This window comes from Perca fluviatilis, chromosome 16 (assembly GCF_010015445.1).
Source record: "Perca fluviatilis chromosome 16, GENO_Pfluv_1.0, whole genome shotgun sequence".
NCBI classification, from domain to species: domain Eukaryota; kingdom Metazoa; phylum Chordata; class Actinopteri; order Perciformes; family Percidae; genus Perca; species Perca fluviatilis.
In genome coordinates, this window is record NC_053127.1 from 36,995,008 (window position 1) to 37,010,543 (window position 15,536).

At 41.2% G+C, this 15,536-nt stretch overlaps 1 protein-coding gene across 4 annotated transcripts in view; it reads right to left on the reverse strand.

The window, feature by feature from the left end:
• Positions 1-1,516: 1,516 nt before the first annotated feature.
• LOC120544707 (transmembrane gamma-carboxyglutamic acid protein 3) overlaps positions 1,517-15,536 on the reverse strand; it is a 65,741-nt gene continuing 51,721 nt past the window's right edge. For all 4 annotated transcript variants that reach the window (XM_039778653.1, XM_039778654.1, XM_039778652.1 and 1 more), the window contains one exon: positions 1,517-2,370. In XM_039778653.1, the coding sequence (XP_039634587.1) occupies positions 1,837-2,370 (534 nt within the window). In that variant the 3' untranslated portion in view covers positions 1,517-1,836. The remainder of the gene's footprint in view (positions 2,371-15,536) is intronic.

Genomic DNA, 15,536 nt, shown 5'->3' on the forward strand with positions numbered 1-15,536 from the left:
ACCTTTCTGTTAAAGAGTAAGATCCTTTTTTTTAAAACATAAAAACATCGTGAAATTGCATTTTTACAGAGTAAATAAACAACAATTTTAGCATCGTAAAACACAATTCAGTCAAAGTCGACAGAAAAAAAAAATATATATAACTATGAAAAGCCTTTTTGGGTCGTCTTTCCACTTTTACAACCATCACAACTCTAGTTTTGGTTGAAATAAACACATAGTTTACCGATTTACATGTAAAAATATGTTGGCTCTATACACGCTAAAAGTATTGCTTTTTTAAATGGAGTCTGGTGGGCAAGCGACTTCAGAGCTGTTTCTGGTTAAACATGTCTCAAAGAGGTTTTAAAGGTCTATCTCTGTAGGGATCCTTTCCACAATGTTGTCAGACACTTAGAATATTAATCTGAGCCTGTCAGCGGTAAAACAAGCACTTTTGTGGAGGTAAATACAAGCTGGACAAAACTTACATTGTAGCTTGATTCGCAGATGTTGACTGCAGCGATCTCACTTAAAGTGATGGTTCGGAGTAATTTCACCCACGAGCCAAACACCCCCCCAGAATCTTTTTTCACCTGGGTCGAACATTGGGAGAGTTAGCGTAGAGTAGCGTTATCAGCTGAATAGCTTAGCTAATGGATCCACGTTTGTATCTCGTAAGTTACCCCACTAATAATGCCCGAAATGATACCAAACTTCTACACTAGTACAAATAGGTTATGTACTCATAAAACGATGGATTGGAAAGTTTGTAAGTACACCAGAAGTGTATGTAAATAACATTTGCCTGTTGGCTTCTCGTCTCTGCTGCTGCTGCTACCGCTTAGGGCCGTCTACAAATTACAGCACCGAAAAGAGATACAACAAAAATATTTATTAATTTAATGATTAAATAAGGTAATGTCTCCAAACTTATTTCAATTATAACTTGTCTCCTGCTAGTTATACTACAGCACTTACTTTAAAAAAAAAGTTAAATTAATAAATATTTTTGTTGTATCTCTTTTCGGTGTTGTAATTTGTAGACGGCCCTAAGCACTCTTACTGCCGGGTAGTATCAGCAGCAGCAGCAGAGACGAGAAGCCAACAGGCAAGTATTATTTACATACACTTCTGGTGTACTTACAAACTTTCCAATCCATCGTTTTATGAGTACATAACCTATTTGTACTAGTGTAGAAGTTTGGTATCATTTTTATTTACTACGTTGAGTTTAGGCAAAGTGCAGCAATTGTTACAAAATGGGGTTGTTATTACATAGTGAAGTGAAAATGTTTTACATTTATTTCTATTTTTATATAGATGTTTTTATATAGCGCTTTTCTAGTCTTAACGACTACTCAAAGCGCTTTACCATAGTACAGGAACCATTCACCATTCACACACATTGATACACTGTGGCCGAGGATGCCGTACAAGGTGCCACCTGGTCATCAGATAAACATTCACACACATTTATGTGTGATGTGTGATGGCGCAGCATCGGGGGCAACTCGGGGTTCAGTGTCTTGCCCAAGGACACCAACCACCAACCTTCCGATTGGCAGGCGACATCTCTACCACTTAGCCACAGCCGCCCCAATGCAGTGTTTTTACATAATGTGTTAAGCTAAACTGTATGTATTATCCTGGGTAGCACATGTAATCATGGGGGACTGGCTTTAGGTTGTACCCATGGGTGAATCAAAGGTATTGCTCAGTGCAGAAATATGGTAAATACAACATGAGTTTCAGTAACCAGCAGCACCAACTGAGGCAGTAACTGCTCTTATGCCAGCTTTGACCTCCTTCAGACACAGAAGCAGCAGCCATGGCAGAATTATTATTTCCTTTGTCTTATATCTTCTTTATGATCTCCTCATATTTGGGTGGAGGGTCGCTGTATGAAGGTGCTGAAGTCTCATCACCACTGCTTTCCAGGTGTCCTGTCACCTCTTCATAAGATGGAGGCGGTGTAGCACCGGACAGCTGTGAGGCCACAGACTGGGACGAGTCCTGGACATAGAGGGCACAAGTGTTCTGCTGGTGGAGGCCATGGGAGTCCGACTGGGAAACTCCTCTTCTCTCAGCACCACTCACTACCACAGTGGGCCGTAAGCTGGAGTCCTGCTGCAAGCTTTCAGTGTGCGCTTCCCGGTGAACCAGAATGCGTGGCATGCGGTTGTTGGCCAGGTAGCGGTTCTGGGTGTAGGCAGGGCGACGACGAGTAGCCTTCTGAAGCTGGCACCTCCAAAGGAGGAAGAGGCCAATGATTAGTAGCAGGGCAACGCCCAGCAGAGGAACCACCATGTAGACAGTGTCGGCACACTCAGAGCGCCCCTCGCTGTTGCTGCTCACTGTGTAAACGCTACGAGTTTTCCAAAACTCCATCTGGAAAGCACAAAGGAGATATTATACATTTTGACACGTAGGTTTAATTTCAAGCTATTTGTTTGAAACAAAGTCATACTAAAACTGAAAGTGACAATAAAGTCAGGGTAGTAGAGAAATGTGATTGCTGATGTATGCATGTATACACCGACTTTACAATAACCAGAGGTAGGTTTGGGCATCGTTTAGATTTTAACGATTCTGATTCCAATTCCGATTCTTCCTTTCGATTCCGGTTCTTATCGATTCTCGATTCCGGTTCTTAACGATTCTCGATTCCGGTTCTTTGAGTGGTGGAGTTGAAACGGGTCACATGCTTATTTCACAAATACGTTTTTATTTTGATTCAAAGGTGGGTTGCAGTTTGACGGGGCTTTTTCAATGTAAAATAAAGCCACACTAGAGCACTGCTTACTGTGCTCCGTGGCTGCAACACAACAAGCGCCTGGCCGCTACGGAAACCAAAACTTGCGCATGTTAAATTTGGAACCCATGATCAGATTTGAAACCAAATCCTCCAAACGATTCCAAACGATTGCAACAAATGGTTCTCGATGCTGTAAGAAATTAAAATAATCAGTCAAGCTGGCTGTGCTATATGAGGATACAAATTATAGTTGAATAGTATTGTGTGTTTAGTGTGTTTAGTGGAAGAGCACTGTGACAGCTTAGTCATGCAAAATGAGAAAAGGATACTGTGCAGAAAGCAGCACTGTATGACGGTGGTCAGAAAGCAACAAGAGTGCAGCAACGAAGTTAATATCAGTTTGATATCAGTTTGACCATGAAAGTAAGTTACTTCTCAATCTGGTGGCGCATTGTTCTTTCTGACCATCAGCATAGCTAAAGTCTGTCTAACAACTGATGAAGAGGGCGTGTGCCAAAAGACTGGGTCCAGTCTGTGCACCTACCAGGGGACGCCAAGTCTAAACCACGGTACTCCTCCAACTTTTAATAAACAAATCAAAATGCTCTTAGAGACTGATATAAGCCATGTATAAGCCAGAAAATTCAGTCTAATGAGAGAAGCCTGTGTGCGTGCTCAACTCGAACCCGTGTACATGTTTATGCTCTTATGATTTTACTTAAATACTTGTTAGGGCCCGAGTGCCGACAGCGGCGAAGGCCCTATTGAAACTGAAGGAATTATTTTCTGCAAAGTAATTGCCTTTTTGAGGGGCTTAACATACTCAAAAACTCACAAAATTTGGCGGTCGCATCAAGTCTGGTGAAATTTTTTTATTTTAAGGGTTTTGTGATTAGGCGCACAAAAATGGCTTGCTAGCGCCCCCTAGAAAGTTAGAAGAATTTAGCCCCTGCAGTGCGTTTAACGTTGACTCACGAAACTTGGTACACATATGTAACATGTCAGGACGTACAAAAAACATCATTAGAGTCATACCCTAAACCCAACAGGAAGTCCGCCATTTTGATTTCAAAGTTCGAAATTAGTAAGATTTTGGCCATTTCCACATGTCGTACTTTAACGAACTCCTCCTAGAGATTTCATCCGATCAACTTCAAACTCGGTCTGTGCCATCTTAAGATGTTAAAGATGAAAAGTTGTTAAAAGAAAAACTTTTCGTCATGGACGTGGCCATGGCGGGGCGGCCATTTTGTGCATTTCGCCGCCGAAACAGGAAGTGGGTGTAACTCGAGTGTACGTTGTCCAACTGGCTCGAAACTTTTCAGGATTCATAAGAGTCCAACCCTGAGGACAAATAAAGGCCGATATTTACTTAAAGTCATAGCGCCCTCTAGTGGCAACAGGAAGTAGGCCTAAAAGTCAAGGTGCTATACTTTAACGAACTCCTCCTAGAGATTTCATCCGATGGACTGCAAACTTGGTCTGTACCATCCCAACACCTTAACAATGAAAAGTTATTAAAAGAAAAACTTTTCGTCAGACGGTGTGGGCGTGGCATGTGATACTGAGCCGCCCCCTATAATATGACCACGCCCACTTACTCAGGCCACGCCCCCTTTCATAACATTTTAACCGTTTAAGGTAGAGTCTTGTGTGAGGTGTCATTGAACTCAGCAGAGACTTCGTTTTTAATTGGTCATGGTTTGACCCGCCCCCTATGTTGAAGCCACGCCCCCTTTATTAAAATTTGAACCGTTTAAGATAGACCCTTGTGTGAGGTATCAATGAACTCAGCAGAGACTTCCTTCTTCATTGGTGATGGTTTGGCCCGCCCCCTATGTTGAAGCCACGCCCCCTTTAATAAATGCTGACCCATCTAAGGTAGAGTCTTGTGTGAGGTATCATTGAGTTCAGCAGAGACTTCCTTCTTCATTGGTGATGGTTTGACCCGCCGGTAACCCCGACACGCGCCGAAGCGCGAGGGCCCGTCCATCGCTGCTCGCAGCTTTAATTAAACTTTTAAGTCCTCTCCTTTTAACACGCACAATGCCCAACCCTAACCAGAGGGGTGTTTAATAAAGCAGTACATGTCAAATCTACATTACACATTGACATTGGGATGCACTTACATTAATTACATAATTAAAATCTGAACTAGTATATTTTTCATTCTTAATATTTGCACAGTATTACAGTTAGCATGTGCGTTTAAATACACTGCAATATACAATACTACAAGTAGAATAAAGCTAATAAACAACCCTGAGCCATGGCTGTAGCTTCATAGTAAGAAAAATTTCACCATTCCTTCTCTCTTTAAATGTTAAAAAAAAATATTTATTAAAAATGCAGAAAGTGGCACAGTCAATCTGAAGTTATTTACACAAATACAAAAGTAACATCTAATGTGATACAAGTATATCCTAAACAACTTAAAATTGGCTCTTTCTCTACGTTCTCGGGGCACGTATTGAGTATGAGTATGAGTATGGTGACAAAGCCAGTCGCCTTTTGGCCCATCAGCTAAAACGTCAGGCAGCTGGCCGATCTATATCTCAAATTGAATGCCCATCTGGAACTCTTACAATTGACCCTATGGAGCTTAACTCTGTTTTTAAAACGTATTACTCCTCACTTTACACATCAGAGTCCCCAGATACTTCTGATGTGATGGTAGAATTTCTGGATAACTTGGTGATACCCACAATCGAATCCACACTGGCTGAGCAAATTGATGCCCCGGTAACATTAGATGAGATCATACGCTCTATTAAATCTTTACAGTCAGGGAAGGCCCCTGGCCCTGACGGCTTTCCCCCTGAATTTTACAAAAAGTTTCATGATAAACTGGCCCCACTACTATTGTCTGTGTTTGAGGTGTCCCTGAAGCATTGATTTTTATGATTTGATACTATAAATAAAATTTAATTGAATTGAATAACAGATGAGATAATACATTTATTACAGTGATTTTAGAAGACGCACTTCAAGATGCAAATCTCTCTCTCTCTCTCTGCATGCTTAATCTTGTGCTGCTGCATCCCTTATGTTAATCAGACAGCATTCAGTTCAGACTCGTGTTGTTTTGATTGTGATATAGAAATGTTTAGGTCCAACCTGTAAGATTGTTACACAGTTACATGAAGATGACTCGCGTTTATTCAGACCAGAGATCAACATGCTATATTACTAATCAGATTAACATAAAGGAGTACATGTCTGAAAGGAGCTTTTGATCCAGCACACAAATGACTTTGATGTATCAGTTAGGACCCCAGCCAATTATTCTCTCTGAAAAACAAAGTTACAGGTTTCAGTGGCTACAAGAACATGTGTTTACTTTGTCACTTTCAGCGTCTCCTTTTGTCATTTAAACATCCTGGGCAGCAAATAAAAGACTCTTAAGATTAACTGGAGGAAAAGTGCACAATAACTGAACATGGAGCGTAAAGGAGCATCATTCAAGCCAGCAGTGGTGGAAGAACTATTCAGATCCTTTACTTTAGTAAAAGTACTAATACCACACAGTAAAAATACTCTGTTACAAGTAAACGACCTGCATTGAAAAAATTTATCTTAAGTAATCATCAGAAAAATTTACTTAAAGTATTACAAGTAAATGTACTTAATACAGATAAATCCCCTATAATAACTTGGCTATAACTAATATTTTACACTAATAATGTATTAAATGACAATGTGTGATAGTAAAGTGATAAAAAGTTCTCGTCCTGATTACTTGACTTACTGTGTACTTCTACTTCAGAGGATAACATTGTACTACTACATTTACATGACAGAGAAATGTTAATGTTTACGGTGCAGATTTAGATTATAATTAAAATGTGGAGTAATTACAGTAACTTGCCTCATGGAAGTTTAGAAATTACTCTAAAATTATTAAAGTCAGAGGGGTGAAGGCTGGGTTTGGAGGTTGCACCACAGCATGCTTTTTAGCAGAAGGAAAAACACCATGGATTAAAGAGCTATTAACAATGGATAAAACACTGGGTCTGACTGTGTTAAAAACCTTTGTAAGTAACTTGGCGGGAATAAAATCAAGGCTGCACATGTTTGGTTTATGTCTGATCAAATTTCAGATATAAAGGACAGTGAAACAGGTTGAAAATGGCTAAGACAAGTACACATGTCTCTACTGGTGGATAAGATGCTATCTGGGGGGGGTGATCTGTTGCCTTATTTAATTGATCTTCTACGGTCTCTTTTAAGTTTGTGGGTAAAATCATTGCGCCAGGGCTGAGGATTTATATTTGTTTTATTTTTATTTAAAAGGGGCAACTAAATCCAGAACAGATTGGCATGTTTGGTTAAAATTGGAGACCAGCTCCTCTGTGTTAAAAGTTTAGTTAAGAGCAGTAAAAGAAGCAGAATTTAGAAAGCTTAATAGCAGACAAAGAGTTACAAACTTGGCGATGGACAGGTGTTTCCTGATCTGTGTGTAAAACAGATAAAACCACATTGAATAAAATTGCTTTGTGATCTGACACACATATCCTTATATTTGAAGTTCTTGGAGCTGAGACCACTGTTTAAAACAAAATCTAGAGTATGACCTTTAGAGTAGCTAAGTTTCCATCCACTTGTCAATCGAATTATCTGAAGTTTGGTAAAAAAACTCATGTGAATAAAGCTGGTGAAAGTGTGTTTCCATCAAACAGCTCTAAAGCGAATAAAAACCTGTGCGTAATGACGTCACATGCTGTTTTGCGATTAAATTGGTATATCGAATTGATTTGAGACATTTTATGGTGTTTCCATTCATTTTTGCACTGAATCGCACAACATTCAAGCGAACTTTTGCGAACAAAGTTTTGCTAGACAAAAGTAGTTGTTGTTGTTAATATTAGAAGCCAAGCTAAGCTACGATGGCCCTTTGGCTGAGGATCTGATCCAGCTCATCAAAAAGGTGGAACTTGCCTTTTATTTTCCCTCCGGCACCGCTGAGAGACAACTCTCTTTTTTGAGCCGTGTATCGCTGTTTGAGCGCCTTCCATTTACTCCGCAGGACATCCCACGGCTTGTCATAAGGGACATTCTAAAACGCTTAACGTGAAAAAGCTTAACGTGGTTTAATGTATCTAAACAACGATCAATCATCACCAGATGTATCATGGTCATATCTTGTCATTAACACTTAAGCCTGTCAAAAAAACATTTTAAACGATTATAGAAGTTACGTTAATGTTTTCGTCCATAATATTTGGACATTGGGTTAGATTTGACCGTTTTAAGTGGTTATGATGAGCAATATAGGAGAGGATTTTTTTGGTGATGATTGATCGTTGTTTAGATACATTAAACCACGTTAAGCTTTTTCACATTAGGACTTATAAAGCCAATGAGAACCATGGAGAGTCAACCCCCACCTGCTCCGCTGCCCTGCTGTGAAGCAGAAACACTTAATGTCAGATAATGTCCATAATAATTGGACTTTGGGTTCGAGTTTTTGACAGTGGTTATGAGGAGCAATATGAGAGAGAAATTAAGTAATCATTTATCATTGTTTAGGTAGGCTACATTAAACCAAAAAGCTTTTTCCTCGCAATGATGAAGAAAACATTAATGTGAGATAACTTCTATAATCGTTGGATTTCGTTTAGTTTTTTTGACAGGCTTAAGTGTTTATGACAAGATATGACCATGATAAATCTGGTGATGATTGATCGTTGTTTAGATACATTAAACCACATTAAGCTTTTTCACGTTAAGCGTTTTAGAATGTCCCTGTCGTAACCTTTGTTGGTCATTTCCTTTGCGAGCTCCTGATAAATGATGGCATTTCTTAGATTTTTGCTATCTAAAATAGCCGTTATATTTTTCTGGTAAATTAAATTAAAAAAGTATCTTGGCTCCTCGTCCGCTTATCTGTTTTTGTTGACAGCTGTCATGTGTGCAAACAGAGCGGAAATACTGGGCGGAAATTAACTGAAACTTCTTCTTCTTCGTTTTATTGCGGGTTGCAACCATAAAATGACCTAAAACTTAATCGCAATTCATTATTTATTCGGCAAATAACGTTTCCATCAGCGTTTATCGCATAAGCCGTATATCGATCAAGAGAAAATCCGATGAGACCGAACATATTTTCTTTGAGTCGATATTCATGAAATTCAGTCGGATTTTACTGTTTCCATATGGCATTTTTCATTCGATATCACTTAATTCGGATAAAAACGTGTGGATGGAAATATAGCTAGTGAGAAAAAGAAGAAGAAAAGGGAGGGGGAAAAAGAAAAAAAAAAAAAAAAAAAAAAAAAAAAAAAGAAAAGAAAAAAAAAAAAAAAAAAAATTTTTTTTTTTTTTTTTTATTGTAAGGGGGGGGGGGGGGGGGAAAAAAAAAAAAATAAGGGAAAAAAAAGGGAAAAAAAAATAAAAAAAAAAAGGGGCCCGGGGGCTTTGTTTTTTTTTTAAATCCCGTCCCCTGAATAGTTCTGCCCGGTTCCAGAACAAGTTAATTAGACCACAAAGCGATCCTCTCAGCTCTCTCTCTCTCTCTCTCTGATAGAAATAGACAGGATGAGTAGGAGAACATGTGGTAATTGTAGTCTATACTGTATGTGTGTGTCTCTCCCTGTCCGTCCGTCGGTCTCTCTCTCCGTGTGCCTGATCGCGCGTCTCGCTGTGAGAAGTCAAGACAGTCAAAATCACCATGAACCTGAGAGTTTTATTTTGAAATGTGTTTTATTTTTGTAAAGTATCTGGCAGCACTATGGTCTTCCTGTATGTGATTACCTGCCTGGCCTGACACATTCACTCGCGTCTCACGCAAGAAATAGTTGAATCCAGCCAACTTAATGCAAACGAGGAGCGGCCGGCTCGGCTGTTTTCTTTGCTTGTCAGTGGTCAGTGAAGAGAAACTGGTGGCAAGCTCACTAGCGTGCAATGCTGGGAAGCAGGGCGATCCCATCCGTGAAAACAACATGTATATGGACATGTACCATAACATGGGAGCCAAAATAAAAAAAGCTGCGCTATGTGCCCGGTGTGTTTTCGCTGTTAGCCTGAAAACTAACCTAACTGAAACCAGGCAAGTCTGGAGGGAAAAGTTTCCATGGTAACCTAGGTCAGACTTATTTAAACCTCCTTTATACAACAGAATTTACTGAATGTAAGCCTGATTTACTGACTTACTCACTGGATCGGTTCGCAACCGAGTGTGAAGCGGCTGGGATGAGGATCAGCACCTCTAAATCTGAGGCCATGGTTCTCAGCAGGAAACCAATGGAGTGCCTACTCCAGGTAGGGAATGAGTCTTTACCCCAAGTGAAGGAGTTCAAGTACCTTGGTGTTTTGTTTGCGAGTGAGGGGACAATGGAGCGGGAGATTGGTCGGAGAATCAGCGCAGCGGGTGCGGTATTACATTCAATTTATCACACCGTTGTGACGAAAAGAGAGCTGAGCCAGAAGGCAAAGCTCTCGATCTACCGGTCAGTTTTCGTTCCTACCTAGGGAGGTGTTCCAGGCACGTCCAGCTGGGAGGAGACCTCGGGGAAGACCCAGGACTAGGTGGAGGGATTATATCTCCAACCTGGCCTGGGAACGCCTCGGGATCCCCCAGTCGGAGCTGGTTGATGTGGCTCGGGAAAGGGAAGTTTGGGGTCCCCTGCTGGAGCTACTCCCCCCGCGACCCGACACCGGATAAGCGGATGAAGATGGATGGATGGATGGATAAGCCTGATTTACTGAAATAAGCCTTGTATAACTGGTAATGTGGTTTTATTTTCTTGTGTACATTAGGGCTGCGCAATTCTGGTCAAAATGAGATTCATGCTTCTCCCACAATTCATGGGGACAAAATTTTTTTTTATTTGAAAATGTATTTATTGCAATCCATATTGTCTTAAAGGACAATTCCGGCGCAAAATGAATTTAGGGGTTAATAACATATGTGTACCGAGTTGACCGTTCACTGGGACATGTTTCATGCTAATCGAATGTGTCTCTAGCTTGAAACAAGCTAGTGCAAACAGGTGATTAGCTGCTAACGCTACCTTTTGGGACATGTAAACCGAAACATTGAGAACTTTGTAAGTGTACAGACAGTTTATTAAAAAGATAGATTATAACCACGGAGCCCGGCCAGGCATAGCCCGAAGAAGCAACGTGGCACCTCCCTCTCCATCCCATAGGCCCACCACCTGTGGGACGAACCGCTGGGGGTGCGCTGCCTGGGTGGCAGTGAAGCTCAGGGGCCTCGACAGACCAGACCCGTGCGGCAGAGGCTAGCTCTGGGGACGTGGAACATCACCTCTCTGTGGGGGAAGGAGCCGGAACTTGTGCGGGAGGTGGAGCGCTACCAATTAGATCTGGTGAGGCTTACCTCTACGTCTCGGTTCTGGAACCATACTCCTGGATAGGGGTTGGACTATTTTTTTCTCTGGAGTTGCCCAGGGTGTAGGGATACTCACAAGCCCCCGGCTGAGCGCCGCTACGTTGGAGTACCCCGGTAAGGGTTCGTACACCTTTTCCAAGGTCAAATTCAAGCACTTTTCAAGCACTATCAAGGTCCATTTTAAAGCTTTTTCCAGCAACATATGTAGCAGGTATGGAAAAGTGTTTGTATTCCACCAAATATCCCTCATTTTACTGTGCATTCATTTTTGTTTATTTGCTGCTTATTCAATGAAGGGATTGTGTATGTATTTTGCATGGGTAAAGCGCCCCCTGCTGGTCGTTTTGTGAACGTACTGTTTGTTTTCCCGGCTCTCGTCAGACAATGTTGGATCTGGCCGAGAGTGGTAGGTACTTTGTGTAGCGCGAGATGGATATATAAAATACGATGTTTAATGTGTATTTAAGTGATTAGACTGATTGTGGTTAGTATAGGTTTTTAGCAGTTAGACTGCTTCATTCAGTTCCGTCTATTTTTGTTTATTATTCAGTTCTGAGTGTTTTAGTGAGCTAGCTTACATGCTATGTTTTCACATGTATCTGCGTTGGCATTCTCCATTTTGTGTCCTGCACTGCACTCATATAAGTATATGTATGTTCTCTTTATGTTGTTAGGCGTGTGTTGAGGGCATATTACCAATGCTGTGTTTCTCCTCTCTAAAACACTCAACAGGTATGTTATTACAGATATGCACAGGACTTATGGTGATTTAAAATGTATATTTTGTAATAATGTGAGGTTGCAGTTAAAGTGTGAGTGTGAGACATCTGAGAGCAATTTTATATAGGCTATATATTACAAAAGTATTTTTCTATTCTTATGTTGTATTTTTGCATTTATTGTTTCATATATTGAGATTTTATTTTATTGAGAAATTAAATTATTTCTCAGACGATGTTGGATCTGGCCGAGAGCGGCGTGTGTTGAGGGCATATTACCAACGCTGTGTTTCTCCTCTCTAAAACACTCAACAGCAATAAATGTCCTGTGCCAAAGCCTGAGTCTCCAGTCGTCTGCTTCACACGTTAGACACAACGCAGGTAACCAGTACTGAGGCCAGGCCGGTTACACATACACCACCGTAAAATATATGCCAATACATAGTCAAAATTATTATTTAGTGTTTTTGTCACATTAAAAGACATAATACTACAAAACAGCCAAAATTGTGTTTCATAATAGCAGAAGGATCAGATATCAGATAAGTTTTATTTTTCAAAATGTATCACTGTCTAAGTAGACTGTGCTTGCGATCTAACCTGCCTGAGTCAATGTAAAAACAATTACACCAAACAAAATCACTGACAGGGGGACTTCCGGTAATGGCGGCAGAGTGATCACACGTCTGGCGTTTGCTCCCTGACAATTTATAACTTTAACATATCTACACTCTGACTTTTTGAATTATATTCTCCTCAGCGTAACACTTTTGGAGCTGAAATGAGTAAATCCCACGGGTCCCGCGGCAAAGGCCAACCTCAGCTGACTCAACACTTCAGCCCGCACGACAAAGACGCTAGCAAGATAGATGCTAACACTGTAGCAACAGGAGGAGCCCAACCGCTAACACTGGACATGCTCATCGGTGAACTCGAGAAACTCCGCAGAGATGTAACAGGTGAACTCACCACCTCCCTGAATACTGCAATGGCTCCTATCCAAGCATCCCTCCAAAAGATCACGGATATTGTAGCCTCGCACACAGCTACCATCTCTGCAATGGAAACAGCCCTTACTTCCCACTCGGATGACCTGACGACTCTGCAGCGGGAAGTGGCCACACTAAAGTCCAAGGTGGAGTCCACCACCCACATGAATGAAAAGCTGCAGCTGGCTGTCGAGGACTTGGTTTCACGATCCAAACGGCAGAATCTCCGTGTGATCGGCATCCCCGAGGGAGCGGAGGGGGTCGACACTCGGCTCTTCATGACTGCGCTATTCAGGGAGGTGACCGGAGATGCTTTACTGGATACTAGCTTCGAACTGGACCGAGCTCACCGCAGTCTGGGGCCGAAGCCGGCGCAGGGTTCCCGGCCCATTCTTGTACGCTTTCACAGGTATATCCAGAAAGAGCGGGTGCTGCTATGGGCGAAGAAAACACGGAGCATCTCATACCAGGGTTATCCCATAAGGATCTTTGAGGATTTCAGCGCCTCACTCGCCAAGAAGCGGGCATCATTTAACAAAGTGAAGTCTCTCCTTTATAAGGACGGGATACGCTTTGGGCTGATCTACCCGGCGCGTTTACGGATCACTGTTAACGGACAGTCTCGCATATTTGACTCCGCGGATGAAGCTGAGCGTTTCTACCGCGATCCCAGCAGTAAGTGAAAACAAGTCCTCTCTTAATACATCTTCTTTAACCTTTTTGGTGCTCTACAAAAACTGGACTGGTGTTATGGGCAGACAACAGGTCCGCTTAGTGGGCCTTTGATGTCTCACTGTAACTTACCCTTGATGAGAACGCAGCTGATTTTTTGTTAAAGGGATATCTGTGTGAAGTTAAATGAATATTAAGAGGTACACAGGCGGAGCTGGGTGTTTATTTTTTTTAATCTTTTTTTTTTTTTTTTCTCTCTGCTAGGACTACCTACAAACTTACAACTATGCTCCATATGTAAGATTCAATTATTGTTATTACAGATTGGATTGTGCTGTTAAACTCTTGTTGAAAGATTTCCTATGTAGAGCACCCCCTTTTTTTTATTTATTATTATTTTATTTTATTATATAGGAAACCTGGCACACGTCAGGTTTTACGCTGTCATATGGTTTATATCAGAGGTGTGAACATTCTCTCAGTTGAAAGGGTAGCAAACTCCTATCATTCAACCGGTTGTGTAAAGTAGTAGTTCCTGCATGCTCATCGGAGTTAAAGATGAGGTTAGGACAAATATGTAAGTATCTTTTGAACTTGAAGGTGTCACTATGGACATCTGCTGTTGTTGTGTTTGGGACATTTTCTGTTTTTTTTATATTTGGTAGAGGAGAGTTCTTTTTTTCCTTAGACCCTCAAGTTGGCACTGTATATGTTGTTGCCACTTCGCTTTCTGTTACTAAGCTGATCCGGCTAAGGCACCATATCATCGGCGCACTTAAAGGTTTGATATTAAGACACTGATTCTATGACTGACATGAGCCAGAAGGATATGCTACGAACCGTCAGGCTCACAAGCTGGAACGTCAGGGGTCTTGGTGGTCCTATTAAAAGGACAAAAGTACTTTCACACCTTAAGAATGTGAATACAGACATTGCGTTTCTACAAGAAACCCATCTTCGTCTATGCGACCACACCAGACTACGAAAACCCTGGGTTGGAAAGGTTTTCCACTCTGACTTCAATAGTCGCTCAAGAGGCACAGCTATTTTACTGCACAAGCGAGTACAGTTCTCATCAGAACAGGTCATATCTGATCCCAATCGCTGTTATATCATTGTCGTTGGTGTGCTGTTCCAAACTCCTGTTATTATGGTCGGTGTCTATGCCCCCAACTGGGACTGCCCTAATTTTATGTCTTCCCTATTGTCATCCATTCCGTGCCTAGATTCACATCACCTCATCTTTGGAGGGGATCTTACTTGTCTGTCAATCCCATACTTGACAGATTGTGTTCAAAAAAAGTAACTCAATCCAAAGCAGCTAAATGTTTGTCTGTATTTATGGATCAAATTGGCAGTGTGGACGTGTGGCGTTTTTACCACCCAACAGCAAAAGAGTTTTCATTTTACTCCCAGGTTCATCAAACATACTCTCGAATAGACTACTTTTTTCTTGATAAGGCTTTATTACCCTCCGTGAAACAATGTGAATACTCATCGATAGTCATTTCAGACCATGCCCCCCTAGTATTAGATTTGGGACTAGTCCCTAAAACCAAAAGCCACTCGACCTGGAGATTAAACACTGGACTATAATCGTCTGACAAATTTTGTGAATTTATCTCTGACAGGATCTCACGTTTTCTCGAAAATAAAAAATCTGACTCTACATCACCTTCTCTCCTGTGGGAAACCTTCAAAGCAGTAATACGTGGAGAGATTATCGCATATAGCGCCAGGATACGAAAGGGTGAAAAACAAAGACAACTTGAGCTAATGGCGATTCTTCGAATTGACAGACAACACTCCACTCCAGCCAATTCCATTCTCCAGATGGAGCGACTTAAATTACAGACTGAATTTGACCTCATTTCCACAAACAAAGCAGAGTTTCTTTTAAAGGCATTACTAAGGGCACGTTATGATTATGAATATGGAAACAAGGCTAGCCGGTTACTAGCAAGGCAACTAAAACATCAATCTTCTTCCCAATTCATCGCACAAATTCGTAGGAACCCCCAAACTTTAGTTACAGACCCAACCGAGATAAATAATATTTTTGCTTC